We start from the raw sequence: 22,972 nt of genomic DNA on the forward strand, positions 1-22,972 counted from the left end.
ATAGTAGCCTCTGACCTCCTCCCCTCCCTTCTCTTTTCTCTATGTTTTGTCTGTCTGTCTGTCTCCCTCTTCTTGTAATCTGTCTTTTGTCCCTTTTTTCTATCTAGGGAAATAAGATTTGGGGGAACATGAATTTTTTGGGGGGGATCACGAGTTTTTCTGTACATTATGCTTTATGCCAAATAGTTGAGCCATTAGAATTGTACATCTAGCCTGTAACATTGTGTGTTGGCCTTTAGCTGACCGTCTGCACCAATGAAAGGCACTGTTGTCAAGACTTGCCCCTTTGCCCTCGCGGTTACCATTTTACTCCAAAGGATTTCCAAGGGTGAAGCTATTATATTGCTCCAGCTACTGTATTCACCCTATTGAGTCACATTTTGGCTAAAAGCCTAATAGAAGGCAGAGTCAATACTGAATTCAGATGAATTTGTTCAATATTTTTTGAAAGATACTTTTAGAACAAGGCCCTATTGGCAATTAATAGTAGTATAATTGACAGTTATAAAATCAAAATACATATAATCAAGTGTCATTTAAGCAATGCTTTAAAAAACATTCTTATGTAAAGTGAATTTCCTTTAAACTGTCATTGATTTTAATCTAAATTCAGATGCACATTCTGCTGGCCAAAAAATAAAAATAGCCCCTGTATGTGGTAGGACTTATAACTAAGAATGTGGTTGCTTGTACAGAATAAAATATTTTAAAGTAATATTGTTTTAATAAAATATTAACTAAACCCTCAGAATTTCAAGAAAACAGTAGAAAACAAAAATAAATCTAAAAGTTCATCCCTTGATGCCTCATCTGATGCAAATTCTAAATCTAAAATAGTTTACTTTCCACAAATCTCAACATACTTCTACACTTGAGGCAATTGTATTAATTTTTATTTGTACTTTGAACACAAATAATCTCTGCTAAGCACTGGGATTTAATTATCTTTGGAGTCACTCTGCTGCTAACTTGCTGTGTTACCCTGAACAGTTCATTTTAAAATCTCTGGATTTCAGGTTTTTTCACTTGTAAATTATGAGTAACAAAGTATGTATTATAGTGGTTTTCACTCTAAGATTCCTTAGAGATGTTTCAGAGACAGCAAGAGAGAAGCTTAGTCTTGTCTCTGTTACGCACTGAGATCCCACACAGTATGTCATGAAAAAGCCGGTCAGAGGGGATTTATCTGACTCCCCCAAAACCATCTCAAGCAAATGTATAACCTAAGTAAAAAAGACACAACCAGCCTCAGTATATCTGCAAACAGGTTGTCACCCTTCAATTCTTGTACATAGACATTCTTAAGCCATAGCAGGACCCACTTCCTATTTCATTTTATAAAAGGTTCTTGAGGGGTTTTTTCAATTTGGGAGGAAAAGGACTAGTGTAATCAAGTGAGCTTTGGGTTTTCTAGTTAGTCCACTTGGGACTCAAATTCCTAATCTGCTATGATACCTTAGGTAGGTTCTTTTAACATCTCATATTTTCAAATCATCCCCGTTTCAAAATCAATATCCCACCCTCCCAAGTGCTACAGTGATTAATAAAATACCTCATGGAACTGGAATGTTAAAACTGGGTGGCTTTTCCTGGATTGTAAGAATCCCCAGTCCTCTGAAGTGGCACCTCTAAGACTTCAAATAATCCCCGAGGCAATTATATACATCGATGCTCTCTGTCTTTTAGGCTCTGGCTTCCCCAAATTTTACTGATGCCTCAGTCCACAGGAAAATCAGTACACTTACTTCAGTTTTCACAAGCATTTATAAGTAAAAGTGTGACCACATAAGGTGGTTCCCATTTTTTTCTCTCTTCCTCACTCCCTCTCCCACATCTATTTCTACCTTTCCATGTCTCCCTCCAGAACTGGTCTGGGAGCTTCAAATTTTTCTCTATTATAAAAAACATCTCATGCTGGAAAATCTTGGCAATAGCTATTACTCATATCCTGATTCTAGTCCACACATTGTTCATGCATTATTTTCAACAGTTACACAAAATATAATTCTATAAAATTTTAGACATTGTGATTATCTCCCCCAAATTTATTCTATCAGCCACTCATTTAATAGTCTGTTTAGGTTTAGAAAAATCTTGTTACTCAAAGTGTAACAAGTTTCTGGTCTATTGACCAGAAACTGTTAACATCACCTGGCAAATTGTAAAAAATGTAAAATCTCAGGACCCATTCCTGACTCATGAGTTGGAGTCATAGATAACCCCATTTCTCTGGCTGCACAATCCTTGAGAATTCTTCCAATTCATGCCTAAGCCACTTAGTGCCATAAATTCTTAGTTTTAGGAGTCAGTTTCAGGAATCAGTTTAGGGTGTGGACAATGCAAAGATTGTCCAATCAGAGAAGTGCTCAGTATTGGTGCTTTGTGCTGATCAGCAGATGCCCTCTCCTTCACATCATACCATCCCTCAAATATGAACTGCTGCTGCTAAGTCACTTCAGTCGTGTCCGACTCTGTGCGACCCCATAGACGGCAGCCCACCAGGCTCCCCCATCCCTAGGTTTCTCCAGGCAAGAACACTGGAGTGGGTTGCCATTTCCTTCTCCAATGCATGCAAGTGAAAAGTGAAAGTGAAGTTGCTCAGTCATGTCCGACTCTTAGCGACCCCATGGACTGCAGCCTACCAGGCTCCTCCATCCATGGGATTTTCCAGGCAAGAGTACTGGAGTGGGGTGCCATTGCCTTCTCACCCTAGTTGTTCTGCACAGCCATCTTGCAATGTTGAAAACAAATCCAATACAAAGAGGGTCTAGTGAGTTTCAGCAGAATGAAACCAGAACTCTGAGGAACTGCCTTCTGAAATGTATCCTACCTTTTCAACATGTAAGCCAGCAAGTTTAACTGACTTTTTAGGCTGGATGAAAACCCATGACCTAAAACCCAAATCCGGTTTGTACTGCTCCAAACTAAGAACAATTTTTACATTTTAAAAAGACATAGGAAGAAAAGAAGAAAGAGGAAGTGAGAAGGGTGGGGGGAAGAGAGAGGAGGGGAGAAGAGAGGTAGGGGAGGAGGGTAGAGGGGGGAGAGGGACAGATGAAGGGGGAGAGGGACGGATGAGGAGGGAAGAGGGATGGATAAGGTGGGGAGAGGAGAAAGGGGTAGAGAAAGAGGAGGGAGCAAGGGAGGATAGGTAGGAAACAGACATATATGACCCACAAAACCTAAAACATTTACTATTTAGCCCTTTAAATTAAAAGTTATCTGATCCCTAAGCTAAACAAAGTATCCAAATGTTCTCTTCACTTGTTCATGCATGTAAATGGCCTGGCCCTTAGCAGATATTCAATTACTGTTAGTTCTCACTACCACTCTCCTAAATTTTACCTTCCCCAAGACTGTGATACAATACATAAAACTACCAAAAGAAGTATGCAAATATTACATAATATCATATTTTTACACCTATTAGTTCCATTCAATCACTCAGTCATGTCCGACTCTTTGCGACCCCATGGACTGAAGCATGCCAGGCCTCCCTGTCCATCACCAATTCCCAGAGCTTGCTCAAACTCATGTCCATCGAGTCAGTGGTACCATCCAACCATCTTATCCTCTGTCATCCCCTTCTCCTCCTGCCTTCAATCTTTCCCAGCATCAGGGTCTTTTCCAATGACTCAGTTCTTCACATCAGGTGGCCAAAGTATTGGAGTTTCAGTTTTAGCATCAGTCCTTCCAATGAATATTCTGGACTTATTTCCCTTTAGTATTGACTGGTTTGATCTCCTTGCAGTCCAAGGGACTCTCAAGAGTCTTCTCCAACACCACAGTTCAAAATCATCAATTCTTCAGCTCTCTTTATAGTCCAACTATAGCTTTCTTTATAGTTCAACTCTCACATCCATATAGGACTACTGGAAAAACCATAGCTTTGACCAGATGGACCTTTGAGGGTAAATTCTCTATATTCATCAAGATATTGTGTTTCATTGTTAATAGTTAAAAACACTAGTTCTAGAACTAGTTTGCTTGGGACCCAATCCTTATCACTCACTAGCTGTGAGACTGTAGACAAGCTATTTAACCTTTTATACCTCTTTTTCCTAAAGGAGATCAGTCCTGGGTGTTCATTGGAAGGACTGATGTTGAAGCTGAAACTCCAACACTTTGGCCACCTGATATGAAGAGCTGACTTATTTGAAAAGACCCTGATGCTGGGAAAGATTGAGGGCAGGAGAAGGGGACGACAGAGGATGAGATGGTTGGATGGCATCACTGACTCAATAGACATGGGTTTGGGTGGACTCCAGGAATTGGTGATGGACAGGAAGGCCTGGCGTGCTGCAGTTCATGGGGTCACAAAGAGTCGGACATGACTAAGTGACTAAACTGAACTGAACCTCATTTTCCTAAGTATGGAGTAATTATTCATAGTACCTGGCTTAACAAGATGGTTAAATGAGTAAATGTAAAGTACTTCAAATTAGTGCCTAACACATGGTAAACAAATTAATAAAGTTATCATATCTCTGATTTACAATTTTCTAAAATGTTTAAGTATCAATCCAGACTCATTCTGATGTTGGTAGAGATGTATAATCATTCAAAAATGCTCACAACTGTAGGGAAAGGTCAGATTGCTGCCAATACTACAAATTTCATCTCCCTGATCACTGAAATACTCACTTAGGCTTTTAGCACACTGTTCTTAAGTAGTAATGGTTCAGGATTGGTGTTGGGTTGGCCAAAATGTTCATTTGAGTTTTTCTGTTACATCTTATAGAAAAAACCCTAATGGTTTTTTTGGTCAACCCAATAAAAACATTCTTCTTTGCCTATCAGTTCTCAAACTGTGGGCACTGGGAAAGAAACAAGACTAAAAGGTATGGAAAGAAATTGTTACTCTGTTTTCTCCTTTATTGGTTTAAATGATAATCTGTCACTACTAAAGAACAAGAAATATCCCCTAGAGCATTGTTTTTGACCCTTCTAAACTTCCTCTTTTTCTCTAACTTTATTTTTAGATAGATATCAAACAGGAAATTCCACTCCACTAAGAAATGGTGAATTTTCTAGCTAAGACTGGAGGGTAGGACCCAATGGGAAATCAGTAATGAAGAATGAATCAGGGAGGTGGGGAGGGGAAGGGTGAATGGACAAGGGTAAAACAAGAGGCCATTTCTATTTTCTTTCCCCTACTAGGAATGAAATCAGTAGCTTCCGTTTATCCCTAAGGAATAACTTTTAAAAACCAAATCAGTCGATTTCAGGCAAAATTCAAAAATCAACAGACTGGCACGACTAGTGAGCAGATATAGCCACAGAACTGTTCTAATGCCCCAACACCGGATGGATGAGAGTTTGTAGGTACGAAGAGACATAACAATGATTTGCCACTTACTGCTGCTGCTGCTGCTAAGTCGCTTCAGTAATGTCCGACTCTGTGTGACCCCATAGACGGCAGCCCACCAGGCTTCCCCGGCCCTGGGATTCTCCAGGCAAGAACACTGGAGTGGGTTGCCATTTCCTTCTCCAATGCATGAAAGTGAAAAGTGAAAAGGAAGTCACTCTGCCGTGTCCGAGTCTTTGCGACCCCATGGACTGCAGCCTACCAGGCTCCTCCGTCCATGGGACTCTCCAGGCAAGAGTACTGGAGTGGGGTGCCATTGACTTACTGCTAAGTGTTGCCAAATGTGCTTTACGTACCTCATGGACTGGAAATACACTGCAAATTATCTTCCTTATGTTGTGAATAGGAACAGAAGCTTTTTCTTTCTTTCCTGTTTATATTATCCATCACTGCATATTCAAATCCACCTCTTCTGCCTTGTGAGAAACTGATGTATAGGATGCAGTTTGTAACAGTTTGTACCTTTTGGATTTGAAACTGTAAAATGCCACATGTGACCTTTCTGAATGAGTCTATTAGCCTAAATGCAGGGTCAACTTAAGCCAGGAAATATGAAATCTCATACAACTACTAAAATTTTCACAAATTATTCTGAGAGTCTCGAAAGATAGCATTATATTATAGATTAATGAGTCAACGGTAAACATAATTCTGCAGATCAGTATGACCAAGGATCGAGTACTGGTTTCTGTGGTGTCAAAGATGTCACTGTAGGAATACTCCAAACTGAGAGATGAGAATTTGGGGGAAGCATACAAAAAAAGGTAAAAAACTTTTACACACTTAATTTACATTACCAAACTGGCAAGCTCACATCACAGAGACTGACCTGCTGATCATAAGACACCAATGTACAAAGATAATGATTAACAAACGACTTAGTACTATGAAAGCTTTCTAAAAATTTTAATCTACTAAAAATAATAAAAAACTAAGCTGCTTTCTTAGTCTGTACTTTTAATTATATTTAATATTTTTTAGCCAAATAATATCTGCTTAAAGAACTGAAACAGTGCACCAGGGTAAATATATGTACAGACACATATAGGTAACATGTACATGTGTGTATATACATGACTCCCTTCCATGACAGATGCAGTCACAGAGGAAACTACATATTACCACATAGTTTATTGCATCCTTCCCAAAATTTCATACAATATAGAAATATATATTCCTTTTTGAAACACAAATGGTAGCATCTTCTTTATTTTACTTTTATCACTTCATAATATTTTTGGATTAAATTCCCATCTAATCCTAGTGGCTGTACAAACTTTACAATCTAATGTTTAAATCTTAAAATCTGAATTCCATAATACTACACAAAGTGTTATACCTAGGGCATCTTCTACCTACTCAACATACATTAAGTAAAAACAACAAAAAAAAATAGTTGGTCAAACATGTATGAGAAACACTTGGTTAAAAAGGTAAATAGCCTTCTTTCTGGAAACAGTGGCTGACTTTATTTTTCTGGGCTCCAAAATCACTGCAAATGGTGATTGCAGCCATGAAATTAAAAGACACTTACTTCTTGGAAGGAAAGTTATGACCAACCTAGACAGCATATTAAAAAGGAGAGACATTACTTTGCCAACAAAGGTCCATCTAGTCAAGGCTATGGTTTTTCCAGTAATCATGTATGGATGTGAGAGTTGGACTATAAAGAAAGCTGAATGCAGAAGAATTGATGCTTTTGAAGTGTGGTATCGGAGAAGACTCTTGAGAGTCCCTTGGACTGCAAGGAGATCAAACCAGTCCATCCTAAAGGGAATCAATCCTGAATATTCTTTGGAAGAACTGATGTTGAAGCTGAAACCCCAATACTTTGGCCACCTGATGTGAAGAGCTGACTCATTTGAAAAGACCCTGATGCTGGGAAAGATTGAACTCAGGAGAAGAAGGGGACGACAGAGGATAAGATGACTGGATGGCATCACTGACTCAATGGACATGAGTTTGAGTAAACTCAAGGAGTCGGTGAAGGACAGGGAGGCCTGGCATGCTGCAGTCCATGGGGTCGCAAAGAGTCGGACATGACTGAGCAATTGAACTGAACTGAATTCCAAAGAACACACTTTTGGGAACTGTAAGTTACAGCATCTAGTTTAATCATCCTAAAAAGCCTGGCAGATGGGTTGTATTGTGACCATTTTACAGGATAAAGAAGCTGAAACCACAAACTTTAAGTGACTTTCCTATCATCACCAGCCGGAAGAGGCGGAACAGGTATTAATCTAGCAAATATATCCTCTTTTCCCTATATTGCTCAGAGCTCATCATCCTTTTAGCATCACTAGGCACTAGTGATAGTAAAGAAATATCCCTTGTCTTTAACCTATGAGGCTGAGCTTAAAAATACTCTGAGAGCATAAGTCTGGAATATCAGAAGAGCCAAAAGCACCCTACATCTAAAGCATGCAACTGAATTTCAGAGGGGGAAGAAATGATTGTGGACATAACAGTCCAGGAAAGGATGACCTATATGACTTAAGGTAGGTTAATTACAACCCTCTATGCTCAATTTTTTTCTGCTACAAATCAAAGATGATACCCGTCTGGTAGTATGTTAAAGATCAAAGGAAGTCACACACACAAAAATTGACTTCTCAAACAATACTAGTTCTTTTTGCCATCTCCCATAATTTCCAATTTGTTTCCACCTTTAACTTTTACATTATTTGAAAAAAAAATTAACCATTTAGCAGAAAACGATTTCTTTTTGCCATGATTCACACAAACTTCTAGCTTCCTAGAATTCAAAAGTGCCAAATCTTATAAAAATATTTCTCTAAACAAAAATTCAAAAATATTTTTGAAGATTTCTAAGTCAAAAGTGTAAATATTTTCAAAATAAATGTCAAGCCTTGTAATTTTGGCTCACAGATTAGAAAATGGTAATAAGACCAGCCGTAGGGAAAAACAATAGCACAGTCCTCAGATGATGGGGATGGAAGAAGGAAGGTCAGGAAGTGGCCTGAAGGAAGAGTAAGGAAGACATTGACTTCACTCCTCTCTCCCATTGAGTTGATGTGGAAGGTAGGAAGTGGATGGGTGGACACAGAAGATGTCTATTAGGAAGGGTCAACAGAAAACAGGGTTTCACTGTTTCTCCATTAACTTGCGCCATTTAATTTCAGAATTCACCTGCAGTCCCAGTTGTCTCCAGTCACATCCACAGCCCAAGGAATAACAAAATAAGGGGACACTCCGTTTCCAGCCTCTGCTACTTAACCTATCTCCTGATATTTTTGGAATTTCTAACAACGTCTCCTCTTCCTTGCTATAATCTCCCAGCTTTGGTAGTCTGTTGCTGTTTTTCTTTTGTCACTAAGTCATGTCCAACTCTTTGCAACCCCATGAACTATAGCCCTCCAGGCTCCTCTGTTCATGGGATTTCCCAGGCAAGCATACTGGAGTGGGTTGCCATTTCCTACTCCAGGGGATCCTCCTGACCCAGGGATCAAACCCTCCCCTCTGGCATTAGACTCTTTACTGCTGAGGCACCAGGGCTTTGGCAGAGCTAAGTCCATTTCTTGGACTAACGAGCCTTTTGCTGCAGTAAAATGCAATGTCCCCTCAGAAATTTCTATAGGAATACACCATTACTCAACCTCATTAAATACTGCCGTGCTCAGTACTTGTTTTTTGTTTGTTTGTTTACAGGGCCCATCTCCAACTCACCCTCACCCCATTAGACCTAGACACTTTAAATGGAGGAACCAAGTTGCAGCTCACATTTTTTAATTATTAACAATTTTCACATCCTGAATTTTTAGCTAAATTTTTATAAAACATTTAAATATCCGTTTCTTATTTTAGTAATTACACCAAACACATCTTATGCACCAATTTACACCTTCTATTGCCTTCACCTCTTATTCCAACAACTTCAACAGCAACTGGCTCTAGGCAGGCTTCAACCACATTGGCACTGATGCAACCTGGGAAGTTTCCACTGTAAGCATGGGAAAGGAAAGCCAGTGGTTAAATGTCTCCTCCATCCTTCCCCCTATCGGCTCTGAGATAGATTTCATCGGTTTCTTAGAAGGACCTATAGATTGAAAACCCATTGCCTGCTGGCATGACCAACTGGATAACTCATAACTATACCGGTTCTCCCTTCTTCCTATTTCACTCCTCTGTCCTTGTCTTTGGCTCCCTAAGCCCCAGTAAACATTCCCAAACAAACAACTCTCGCAAAGGCCTCAGGCTCTGCATTTGAGGGCAAGCCAATGAATTGATCAGGGTCCTAGAGGGAAACAGAAACTAGGCTAAAAATCTGAAGAGAGAAAATGTAACAAAGAATGTTTAGCTTTTTAACAGAGGATTAACTACAAAGGAGAAAGAGGTAAAGGTAAAAACCATGCATACATCAGATACAGGAAGCAGCTGGCAACTTCGAGAGCTAAGACAAAGTGTCTAAAGGAGGAAGAAATTTGGAAGATGTCTCTCTCCCACGCTGAGAGTCAAACCTCATTAACAAGAGCGAGGCCATGAGCCCTGGAGGGCTGAGGAGTCAGCCAGAGCGCTGCTTCCTACAGGCAGCTTCCCACAGGCCAGCACTGCTGGGCGCTCTGAGATGCCAGGAAGACTCTGTGAAGCCGTGCCTGGGGGTTCTGGAGAGACCCTCCAGGAAGCACCACTGCTGCTGGCTAAACTGGCCAGAAAGTCAGGGTATGGTCAAACTCACCCAAAAGCACCTTTTTCCCAACAAAGCTTCACGTCGCACCAACTGACCAAGAAAAATGTCTGCAGGTTCCCACTCCAGCTGTACGAGGCAGGGCAACGGCGGTGGGCTGAAAAGAAGCAAGGCCGTAAGTGGTTAAGCAGCACAAGGCAAAAGCCCAATCTACTAACAAAGGGCAAACCTCGTTCTTCCCCCCAGGGAATTTACCAAAACAGGCAGGACAGAAAGGCTCAGGCCTGGGCCTGTTTCCTTCCAGTATCCACCCAAACCAGATCCTCTTTTCTTCTATCTTCTCAGCTTCCAGCCTTCCTTGCTTGCAGGACTTGCATCTGCCACTCACAGGCCGGGCCAGCAGATGAGCTTCTCCACCAGACACAGGCATCCAACATCTCCCTTTGTCTCCCTCCTTCACTTAGAACGAACTCTTCACGTAAGGTGTTACCCAGATTCTCTGAGCCCAAAGTGCCCAGGTGGTCTTGAAACTGACGGTAATCAACAAGACCACAACACCTATAACCAGCCTTCTCTGGCCAAGCTCACTTGAATTGTTTTCACAGAAAGCTACCCGTCCTCCTAGCAGCAGTAACGTTATGTTTCCCTGAGCTATTTTTCAGAGGCTCAGAGGCAGCAGCATCCAGTTCCAGCTCCCACCAGTTAAGACTGGTGAGGACCATGGACCTTCCAACTACAGGGCATGAGCAAGTGTCTGCTCCTCGACCTTTTGACCTCAGAGGACTGAAAAAAGCCATGCTCAGAATATGCTGGAGCCAGGCACCTGAGGCAAGTTGCACCTGTGCAGGATGACTGTCTCACCTTTTTCCTATCTCCAATTACCTTTTCTCCAAGTTCCCCACACCTCAGGTTTATCGCCTAAATGTCCTGAGCCTGCAGGAAGGTGGATCTGAGGTCTCTCAGCTCCTCACTTGGCTGCCTTGTGAAGAAACCTTCTCTGCTGCAAACCTCTGTGTCTCAGCGTTTGGCTTGCTGCGCATTCGGAAAACAAGTCTGGTTCAGTTAACAGTCTCATCCTGTCAACTTCTTTCTCATTCAATAAAGTCATCAAAATAATTGATGGACTTTGGAATAGTGACCTCAAGAGATGAAAACGCTGCCAAAGTCCTGTTATGGAGAACATTCATTTTGGAGTTAGACAAACCAGTGCTAAAACTCTGTCTCTGGCATCTGCCAATTGTGTGTTCTTCATATATAGATTTTTAACCTTACTCTTCTGTAAATTGGAGATGTTTTGTTTTGTAAGGTTATTTTAAGAATTATGAAAACAAGATGCATTTGTTCACCCAACAAATATTTCTTGAGCACAACTATGTGCCAGACATTTTCCTAAACACCAAAAGGTAACGTATGTAAACATCTGGTTCGTGATTGAAGCTTAATATAAAAGAATTTCCTTTCCTTTTCTTTCCCTTTATGATTGTGAACATTGCCCACAGTAAGTGAGCAACAAAATTTACTTATCACTATTCTGCTTATTTGTATTTCTTTGTCATATAGGAAACACAAAAGAAAAATCTTTATAAATTACATCCATATACTAGCATTATTAGGACTCATTCCTATAAGGAAACTTGGGAGGCTTTTTTCATAAAGGTATTTGGAATATTCATTATTGGTATGAAATTTGCCAACACAGAAAAGTATCTCAGAGAAGCTGCTGTGTGTGATTAAGATCATTGTTAGTGGGCACACATGCTTTCTATTTCACCCATTTATAAATAATAGTACACATGGCAAATACCTTTGACATTTTTTTTATTTCAAAGATTTTTGTAAGCATGAAACATTAACATTTTACATATGGGTATGGAGAGGTTGAATCATTTGCCCAAGGTCACTCAGTACATCAGTGACATAATTACTAGCTAAACTCTTTGTTTCCTATGCCCTAGTCCTCCTGCCTCTTCCCTCTCCTTGAAAAAATATTCACCTACAGTGATGCCTACTGGCCTTTTAGCCAAGAAAGTACACTGGAAAAAAACATATAACTTGTATTTTTCCCCAAAATCAAATTAATCAGAAAATAAAATTAAAGCGCATTTATTTAGCAGAAAGCTACTCTTTCCATTAATGAGAATTTTATTGAATATAATAAAATATTTCAGGCAATTCTTCATGCTTTTTTTTCTCTTCCTTTCTCAGATTTATTGAAAAGCATTTTTATTAGTGCAATAATAGGCTCTGGGACATGCAATTATATTGAGATGCTGACACTTTCCTGTTAGTTGCAGCCTTTGGCCTGAGGCCAAACACTGAACCCAAGCATATGAGTTTCCCTGCAAGCAGTCCTGGCATGCCACTCGCCTGCGTTTGTCCTTACAGCAACCTTCAATTTCACCCAATATAGAGAGAATTAACTAATTTTTCCCTACCATTACAATTGATCCAAATAGGTACTTCCATCTCTCTTTTAGGGAAAACAAAAAATTCCTTACAAAATTTTTGGAGGATGCAATTAAGGACAGACCTATTAGAAGATTTTGATTTCAGATTCATGTGGGGAAACACCATAAAGGGTATCATTTACAAACATGAAATGCAAATACTTGTGCCTTTGTCATGAGTTTTCTTTATAGCTTTCACTTTTGTACATTTTTTTATTGCAATTCCTCCTCCTTCCAAACTCCAAACATTTCAGAGTAAAAGTGTAGATATCGTCTATAAATAAAATACAGATCCAAACCTCTGGAACTTTTTTTTTTCCTCAGGCAAGGAAAACCAACCTAAGAAAAAAGAAACCATCAGAGGATGCTTCTGAATCCACTCCCACTTTTTGTTTAAAGATACTATGTTCCAATCTTAAAGAAGTAAAATCTCCTATCTTTGTAGATTCTGTGCCATAGATTACTTTCCCCCACATGTCCCACCCTCCTTCTTGGAAATGCTGTGTGTGTTGTTATAAAACCCACATATAAACTTTAAAACATTTGCTTTTCAGTTATATGTGAAGAATGAGAAAACACAAACAACTAGACTGTGCCCTCTGAAGATGTCTCTGGCCCAAGTGTTAACAAAAATAAAGGGTTCCTGCCATCCCTAGGCATGCCCAGCAATGTACTGATGACCTTCAGCTCCTACAGGTTAACTATTTCAGCAAACTTTGGCAGCGTTTCGGGCTTCACTTCCTCATCCAGGAAGTCGAGTCTAGAAACACTGGTTAATCTGGCCTAAATTGTATGTGAAATGCTCCTGGGAGGGGTGCAGAACCCTCACATGTCTTTTGAACTACAGTCCATCAGCACTAACCATATCCCCTTTCTTTCTCATCGCTAGGGTATCTATGGTTTCCTGGGGTCATTGAAGTGCTATGGGGTTTTCCATAGCACTTTCCAGGCAAGATTACTGGAGTGGGTTGCCGTTTCCTTCTCCAGTGGATCTTCCTGACCCAGGGATCAAACCCCAGTCTCCTGTGCTGCAGGCAGCCTCCTGAATTGCAGGCGGATTCCTGACCAACTGAGCCACCCGGGATACCCTGCTGCTGCTGCTGCTGCTGCTGCTGCTGCTGCTGCTGCTGCTAAGTCGCTTCAGTCGTGTCCGACTCTGTGCGACCCCATACACGGCAGCGCACCAGGCTCCCCTGTCCCTGGGATTCTCCAGGCAAGAACACTGGAGTGGGTTGCCATTTCCTTCTCCAATGCATGAAAGTGAAAAGTGAAAGTGAAGTCGCTCAGTCGTGTTCGACTCTTAGCGACCCCATGGACTGCAGCCCACCAGGCTCCTCCGTCCATGGGATTTTCCAGGCAAGAGTACTGGAGTGGGGTGCCATTGCCTTCTCTGCCGGGATACCCTACTGATCACCAAATCAACTCCATTTTAGCATCACATGGAGCTAGGATGGAGGAACAAGAACTGCTTGGGAGACAGGAATGAGAAAGGACCTGGTTAACAGGCAACAAGTGAAGCTCTAAGTAGCCTCTCTCTAACAGAGTGTAAGATGAGAAGCCACATTCCCACACTTATAGAGGATATTTTCTTGAATATAATCTACACTCTTTGTGTTTTAAACCATACATATTTGTTATTCCATTGTTTTAATATGAGCATAATACAGTCATCAATATAAAATACAGAAATACACATATATATAATATATGCATCTATATGTATGTATATATCATGCATATATATATAATAATGCATTAGATTTATCACAGTACCCACGAGAACCTGTCTCCTCAGTGAAGACATTCTCATGTTTTCCACCTCTCAAGAGCACATCTATATATTCCCTGACAACACTTATCATTTACATGCTTTCTGTTACGGTCTCACCTGCCCCACCCACACACACCAAGAATACAGATTTTGACTGTGTTCTCTCGCCTGCACTTTTCCTTCCATCACTGGCCAATGCATCACTGATTCACCTTTCTCCTTCTTAAACCAGTTTTCTAGCCTCCTTACATACCAATATTTTACCACCTTCTTTACATATTCTGGGCTTCCCTGGTGGCTCAGACATTAAAGAATCTGCCTGCAATGCGGGAGACCCAGATTCGATCCCTGGATTGGGAAGATCCCCTGGAGAAGGGAATAGCAACCCACTCCAGTATTCTTGCCTGGAGAATTCCATGGACAGAGAAACCTGGCGGGGTCCAGTCCATGGGTTCCAAAGAGTCGAACACAACTGAGTGATTAACACACTTTACATATTCTACTCCTGGGTAAAATGTAATCCCCATGTAATTTTGTCCTTATAAATCCCATTCAACATATATTATCATATGTGAAATGGATCGCCAGTCCAGGTTCGATGCATGAGACAGGGTGCTCAGGGATGGTGCACTGGGATGACCCAGAGGGATGGGATGGGGAGGGAGGGAGGAGGAGGCTTCAGGATGGGGAACACATGTACACCCGTGGCTGATTCATGTCAATGTATGGCAAAACCGCTACAATATTGTAAAGTAATTCAGTTCAGTTCAGTCACTCAGTTGTGTCTGACTCTTTGCGACCCCATGAACTGCAGCACGCCAGGCCTCCCTGTCCATCACCAACTCCCTGAGTTCACTCATACTCACATCCATCGAGTTGGTGATGCCATCCAGCCATCTCATCCTCTGTCATCCCCTTCTCCTCCTGCCCTCAATCCCAGCATCAGAGTCTTTTCCAATGAGTCAACTCTTTACATGAGGTGGCCAAAGTACTGGAGTTTCAGCTTTAGCATCATTCCTTCCAAAGAACACCCAGGACTGATCTCCTTTAGAATGGACTGGTTGGATCTCCTTGCAGTCCAAGGGACTCTCAAGAGTCTTCTCTAACACCACAGCTCAAAAGCATCAATTCCTTGGCGCTCAGCTTTCTTCACAGTCCAACTCTCACATCCATACATGACTACTGAAAAAGCCATAGCCTTGACTAGACGGACCTTTGCTGGCCAAGTAATGTCTCTGCTTTTGAACATGCTATCTAGGTTGGTCATAACTTTTCTTCCAAGGAGTAAGTGTCTTTTAATTTCATGGCTGCAATCACCATCTGCAGTGATTTTGGAGTCCCCCAAAATAAAGTCTGACACTGTTTCCACTGTTTCCCCATCTATTTCCCATGAAGTGATGGGACCAGATGCCATGATCTTTGTTTTCTGAATGTTGAGCTTTAAGCCAACTTTTTCACTCTCCTCTTTCACTTTCATCAAGAAGCTTTTTAGTTCCTCTTCACTTTCTGCCATAAGGGTGGTGTCATCTGCATATATGAGGTTATTGATATTTCTCCTGGAAATCTTGATTCCAGTTTGTGCTTCTTCCAGCCCAGCGTTTCTCATGATGTACTCTGCATAGAAGCTAAATAAGCAGGGTGACAATATGCAGCCTTGACATCCTCCTTGTCCTATTTGGAACCAGTCTGTTTTTCCATGTCCAGTTCTAACTGTTGCTTCCTGATCTGCACATAGGTTTCTCAAGAGGCAGGTCAGGTGGTCTGGTATTCCCATCTCTTTCAGGATTTTCCACAGTTTATTGTGATCCACACAGTCAAAGGCTTTGGCATAGTCAATAAAGCAGAAATAGATGTTTTTCTGGAACTCTCTTGCTTTTTCCATGATCCAGCGGATGTTGGCAATTTGATCTCTGGTTCCTCTGCCTTTTCTAAAACCAGCTAGAATTTCGGGAAGTAAACGGTTCACGTATTGCTGAAGCCTGGCTTGGAGAATTTTGAGCATTACTTTACTAGCATGTGAGATGAGTGCAATTGTGCGGCAGTTTGAGCATTCTTTGGCATTGCCTTTCTTTGGGATTGGAATGAAAACTGATCTTTTCCAGTCCTGTGGCCACTGCTGAGTTTTCCAAATTTGCTGGCATATTGAGTGCAGCACTTTCACAGCATCATCTTTCAGGATTTGAAATAGCTCAACTGAAATAGCTCATCACCTCCACTAGCTTTGTTCGTAGTGATGCTTTCTAAGGCCCACTTTAGCCTCCAATTACAATGAATAAATTTATAAAAATAAATAAACAAATAAATCCTGTTCAAATACATTGAATTTTCTTTGTCAAATTACTTCTCTTTTTTTGTGCAGGGTCCTAAAATGACCTGGACAAGGACTAAATATAAGCAATTATAAATTCTCTATTAAATTCATATTTGAATAAGTTTGTCAAGAATAATTGCCATGAATAGCAGTAACAATATTAATTTTGAAGCTAGAGTCAGAGGATTGTTAGGGCCATACAGATTGGGAATTACTTTATTTGAAACCAAGCTCATTTCCTCAGAATCGAGTTATATAAAACAATGCAAGGAATGTGTTTCTATTGTACCCTAATCTTTATGATGCTTAAAAAAATATAGTTTGGTCACATTTTATATACAGGATGAATGAAAACTCGGCCTAATTCAGCAGTAACACAATTCATATATTACAAAGGATAGGAATATTACTGTTTACATTTTAAATGTCACCTCCAGGAGGAAATAAGAAAAACACAGGCTCCTCACTTGATCCACACAACCCACCAGATTTGAATTGTTAACATTTTTTTTTTAATTCAGAAAGAGTAGTTGTTTCAGATTTTGAACCTAAAGTGAGACATTATTGATATTTAACAGATGCTGGGTTTCCTGTAATCCGGAAATGAACATCTAGGGCTCAAAGGTAAGGAAAAGGACAAGCTTAACACTTAATTTGAAGAGATTTACTGATGATTGGAGAGAGACGCCCTCCGCAAGGCTCACTGGCAGCTGAGAGGACTCTGCCCAGTTAACTAGTGTGGTCCTACTATGTGTCTGCCATCTGCATTAGCCACAGCCAGAGACAAAGGGGGAAGAGAGAGTTCCTAGAGTCATCAGGTTTATGAAAAATTCAGATTTCATCATGAAAAAAGATTCTCTTGCTTCCCCACGGGTATGGTAAAGGGTTACCTTCCCCTTACTAGACAAAAAGAGGAAGAATCTAAGACGATCACCTGTGAAGTTCAGAAGAGGCTACTTGGAGGAGACCAGAACATCACTCCTCACTGGGAGCATTTCTGAGGCAATAGACATGCTCATCTGCTTCAGTGCCTAAAAGGAAGCCTGGAGAGAGAGAGAGCAGGGGAGGAACAGCTGACAGGTTCACACTAGGTAAACACTATAAGGAGTAGCTGGGCCTCGGCTCCCAAGAGGGAGACCATCATTCAAACATGAACCCAAAAACAAGGAAGACAGAGTAAGGCAGCCCTTCTCCCCCAGAGCTTTGGGAAGAACTTCGACACATGCCCTCAAAAGATCCAGGCTTTGCAAATAAGATCATCTGTACCATTTTTCTAGATTCCACATATATGTGTTAGTATGCAATATTTGTTCCCTTTCTGACATACTTCACTCTGTAGGACACTCTGTAGGTCCATCCATGTCTCTACAAATGACCCAATTTCATTTCTTTTTATGGTTTGGTAATATTCCATTGTATACTTATAAAAGGGGGAAGACAGGGGAGGAATTGGGAGGTTGTGGTTGATACATACACATCGTTTATACTGTGTATAAAATACATAACTAATGAGAACATACTATATAGCTCAGGGAATGCTATTTAATGCACTGTGGTAGCCCGAATGGTAAGAAAGTCCAAAAGAGCAGGGATATATGTATATGTATAGCTGATTCATTTTGTTGTGTAGTAGAAATTAACATGACATTGTAAAGCAACTATATTGCACTAAAAACTAATTTAAAAAAAAAGCCAGCTTTTAGATATCTGCCATGCCAGGACCACTAAAATTTAAGTCAAAGAAGAAGTAATAAGTAAATGAAAACTGGCTAAGGAAGCTTCTCCTTCCTCCTAATCCTTCTACTCTCCATCTCACAATGCTAGACCCAATAAGGAGGAAGATAAGACATTCAAAACACACAGTATGAGACCCTCCCTTTCAACATGCGACAGTGGAAAGAACAAAAGAAGAGATCTCATGCCCTTTCTCACTTCTGGTGGTCAACCCTGCTCTGGAAGCAGGCAGGGTGATGCAAGTCAAATCAGTCAATGAATTGAAGACGTGTTTGACTCAGCCCAGAAAATTATATAATTTACCTAGGATTTGTCCAGGGGCTTGACAACCTAGACAAAAATAGCCTTAACAGTACACTTGAAGGCAGATATTTTAATATAATAATCTACATGGTTGAAACTCTTCAATAAATCAAATATATTTAAAACTATGTTACAGTTGTGCTTGTTTTACATTCTAGCAAGGTAATGCTCAAAATCCTTCAAGCTGGGCATCAATAGTATGCGAATGAGAACTTCCAGATGTACAAGCTGGATTTAGAAAAAGCAGAGGAACCAGATATCAAAGTGCCAACATTAGTTGGATCATCGAGAAAGCAAGGGAATTCCAGAAAAATATCTACTTCTACTTTATTTACTGAAAGAAAGCCTTTGACTCTGTGGATCACAACAAACTGTTTAAAATTCAAGAGATGGGAATACCAGACCACCCTACCTGTCTCCTGAGAGACCTGTATGCAGATCAAGAAGTAACAGTTAGAACCAGACATGGAACAACAAACTGGTTCGAATTTGGGAAAGGAGTACCTCAGAGCTGTATGTTGTCACCCTTCTTATTTAAATTATAGGCAGAGTACATCAGTCTTCCCTGGTGGCTCAGCTAGTAAAGAGTACATCATGCAAAAGGAGGGGTTGGATGAATCCAAACCGGAATCAAGATTGCCAGGAGAACTATTAACAATTTCAATATGCAAATGATACCACTCTGATGGCAGAAAACGAAATACTAAAAGAGGAGAGTACAAAAGCTGGCTTAAAACTCAACATTCAAAAACCAAAGATCATGGCATCTGGTCCCATCATGGCAAATATATGGGGAAAAAGTGGAAACAATGACAGACGTTATTTTCTTGGGCTCCAAAATCACTGTGGATGGTGACTGCAGCCATGAAATTAAAAGATGCTTACTCCTTGGAGGGCTTCCCTAGTGGCTCAGATGGTAAAGCATCTGTCTGCATTGCAGGAGACCCGGGTTCATCCCTGGGTTGGGAAGATCCCCTGGAGAAGGAAATGGCAGCCCACTCCAGTATTCTTGCCTGAAAAATCCCATGGACCGTGGAGCCTGGTAGGCTACCATCCATGGGGTCGCAAAGAGTCGGACACGACTGAGTGACTTCACTTTACTCCTTGGAAGAAAAGCTATGACAAACCTAGACAGCATATTAAAAAGCAGAGACATCACTTTGCTGACAAAGGTCTGTATAATCAGAGATATGGTTTTTCCAGAAGTCACATACAGATGTGAGAGTTAGACCATAAAGAAGGTTGAGCACCAAAGAATTGATGCTTTCAAATTGTAGTGCTGGAGAAGACTTTTGAGCATCACTTGAAGAGCAAGGAAAGCAAACCAGTAAATCTTAAAGGAAATCAACCCTGAATATTCATTGGAAGGACTGAGGCTGAAGCTGAAGCTCCAATTCTTTGGCCACTTGATGTGAAGCGCCGACTCTTTGGAAAAGACCCTGATGTTGGGAAAGATTGAGGGCAGGAGGAGAAGGAGAAAACAGAGGATGAGACGGTTAGATGGCATCACCAACTCAATGAGCATGAGTTTGAGCAAATGCCAGGAGACAGTGAAGGACAGGAAAGCCTGGCGAACTGCAGTCCATGAGGTCACAAAGAGTTGGACACGACTTAGTGACTGAACAACAAGTCCCAAGCATGGATTTGCCTAATTTAGGTTTGTATCAAATAACTACTGTGTACATTATTTTTGAAAAATAAGATGTTTTGGAACTCAAGAGGGTATGTGTGGCAGTGGTTACCATTTTGTCTTGAGAAGTTTTGTTGATGAATCTAGCCCAGATGGGTACAGAGGAATCTGTAACCATGTCAGATAGTAACTGAGATTCAACTTATACCTGGCAAAATCTAGCTATCCTGGTCTCAGTCATATCATGTACAAATTCTCAATATTGTTAACTAGTAAAATGAACAGTGTAAGGGTCTTGTCCTCTTGTGCTTACCAACAATCCAAAAACAGATAAAATCTACCTTTGCTGAGACCAGGAGGCACTGGCACAAAACTTTTCTTTTGTAATTTCTCAGTCAATGTCCCATTCGTAATTCAGCCATGAGTCAGTTTTAAAATGAACTGAGTTACCAATGTAATCACCGCCCAGCACAAACACAATTGCTTTGGTTGTATAAACCTAACTATCTAGATTTATATCCAATTTGCTCAGCTTCAGAAAGAACAGAAACCCAAGCTTAATACTGACGGTGAATAAGTATTATATTTTGATGGACTTTTCTGTGCTTGTGAAGATTAAGGAGCTCATATTATTTGAAACTGGAGTCCTTCATCTTCTCTCATGTTAATAGCAGACAGTTGTCACATGAACACAGTCCATCAAAGCCTTCTGTGACCAGGAGCCACAGTAAAACAATAGTGGGTCAAGCAGCAAATAGCACCAAATTACACAGAATGCCTTTGTCCCCAGCATTTTCTTGAGCAGAGACCAGCAATATATATGCAATGTATCAAAGGCTAAAAAAAGACTGTGTGCCATGCTGTGCTTAGTCGCTCAGTCATGTCTGACTCTTTGCGACCCCATAGATTGTAGCCTGCCAGGATCCTCTGTCCATGGGGATTCTCCAGGAAAAATACTGGAGTATTTTTCATGCCCTCCTCCAGAGGATCTTCCCAACCCATGGATCAAACCCAGGTCTCCCACATTGCAGGCAGATTCTTTACCATCTGAGCCACAAAGGAAGCCCAAGAATACTGGAGTGGGTGGCCCCTCCCTTCTCCAGGAGATCTTCCCAACCCAGGAATCAAACTGGGGTCTCCTGCATTGCAGGTGGTTTCTTTACCAGCTGAGCTAACAGGAAAGCCCAGAAAAAGACTATATCCAAAGACAAAAACTGATATTCCAATTTGTTTAAAGTATTTTTTTCCATAGTTACATTAACTCATGAGGTCAAAAGGCAAACACCCAAATTTATGTATAAAACTATATTTATGTTGTTGGAAGTACATTTGGTATACTAGTGATAATTGATAAAAAGTAAGAATTTGTAAATATGATTAGATGTAATACAAAATATAAGCCTTAAGTCAATGTCAGTTACTCTGCAACAATAGGTTATTATTCAATAACTATGATAGGTTTTTTCCTTATTTAATTTAAGTTTTTGCAATACATTTATCATTTAGATTCATATAAAAAAACAATCAATTTCTTTTATTTTATTTGGAGTTCTACAGTCTTTGTTTAGAGGGAGAAGAAATTTGATGTAAGCAATTTAACTCCGTTTTTTCCCAAAATAACAAAATAACATTTTTCACCTACAAAATCCCAAGGAGATTCTCCTTATAGAGTTATCTCATCCTATGCAACTGCTCCCATCTACTTTGCAGCTAGTGACAATGTAACTGTCTAAGTATTCTAATGAATCATGATGGGAACCAAATTTAGCTGCAGTTCAGCTTTTCACTGTACTAACACTTTATTTTGAATTAATCAAAAATAAAAGTACAATCTGTTGTTCTGACCAGAGAGACACAAATAATTTACAAAGCTCAAAAAGCTAATTTTAATACTAAAAATAAATATAATATATATATTTAGCATTCATGTACATTCAGGTTATCCTAAAAAATAAAATAGAAAACAATCTGCAAAAATTATTTCTTATATCTGTTATGCTCAGATCAGTTCACTTGCTGAGTCTTGTCCAACTTTTTGCGACCCCATGGACTGTAGCACACCAGGCTTCCCTGTCCATCACCAACTCCCAGAGCTGCTCAAACTCATGTCCATTGAGTTGGTGATGCCATCCAACCATCTCATCTTTTGTCGTCCCCTTCTCCTCCTGCCTTCATTCTTACCCAGCAGCAAGGTCTTTTCCAATGAATCAGTTCTTCACATCAGATGGCCAAAGCATTGGAGCTTCAGCTTCAGCATCAGTCCTTCCAGTGAATATTCAGGACTGATTTCCTTTAGGATGGACTGGTTGGATCTCCTTGCAGTCCAAGGGACTCTCAAGAGTCTTCTCCAAAAACACAATTCAAACACATCAATTCTTTGGTGCTCAGCTTTCTTTATGGTCCAACTCTCACATCCATACATTACTACAGGAAAAACTATAGCTTTGACTAAATGGTAAAGTAATGTCTCTGCTTTTTAATATGCTGTCTAGGTTTGTCATGGCTTTTCTTCCAAGGAGCAAGCATCTTTTAATTTCATGGCCGCAGTCACCATCTGCAGTGATTTTGGAGCCCAAGAAAATAAAGTCTGTCACTGTTTCCATTGTTTCCCCATCTATTTGCCAAGAAGTAATGGCACTGGATGCCATGATCTTCATTTTTTGAATGCTGAGTTTTAAGCCAGCTTTTTCACTCTCTTTCACTTTCATCAAGAGGCTCTTCAATTTCTCTTCACTTTCTGCCATAAGGATGGTGTCATCTGCA

At 40.4% G+C, this 22,972-nt stretch overlaps 1 protein-coding gene and 1 long non-coding RNA gene across 41 annotated transcripts in view; one reads left to right on the forward strand and one right to left on the reverse strand.

Moving 5' to 3' along the window:
- The window catches only part of LOC129639166 (uncharacterized), a 290,740-nt gene extending 279,952 nt beyond the window's left edge, over positions 1-10,788 (reverse strand). For 14 of the 40 annotated variants that reach the window (XR_008708270.1, XR_008708281.1, XR_008708267.1 and 11 more), the window contains exons 1-2: positions 10,269-10,408; positions 10,065-10,170 (exon numbers count right to left, since the gene is read on the reverse strand). Coding sequence is in view for 10 of the 40 variants with exons in the window: in XM_055564183.1 (XP_055420158.1) it covers positions 9,247-9,329; positions 10,065-10,170; positions 10,269-10,443 (364 nt within the window). In the remaining 30 variants the exon portion in view is untranslated. The other 26 variants (XR_008708251.1, XR_008708250.1, XR_008708249.1 and 23 more) reach the window with 12 other exon arrangements.
- Positions 10,789-11,288: 500 nt separating this feature from the next.
- LOC129639250 (uncharacterized) lies at positions 11,289-13,014 on the forward strand. The gene is made up of 2 exons (XR_008708301.1): positions 11,289-11,416; positions 12,785-13,014. It is a non-coding gene; the product is annotated as an uncharacterized LOC129639250 (long non-coding RNA).
- The last annotated feature ends 9,958 nt before the right edge of the window (positions 13,015-22,972 follow it).

Source organism: Bubalus kerabau, chromosome 1, assembly GCF_029407905.1.
Source record: "Bubalus kerabau isolate K-KA32 ecotype Philippines breed swamp buffalo chromosome 1, PCC_UOA_SB_1v2, whole genome shotgun sequence".
NCBI classification, from domain to species: domain Eukaryota; kingdom Metazoa; phylum Chordata; class Mammalia; order Artiodactyla; family Bovidae; genus Bubalus; species Bubalus kerabau.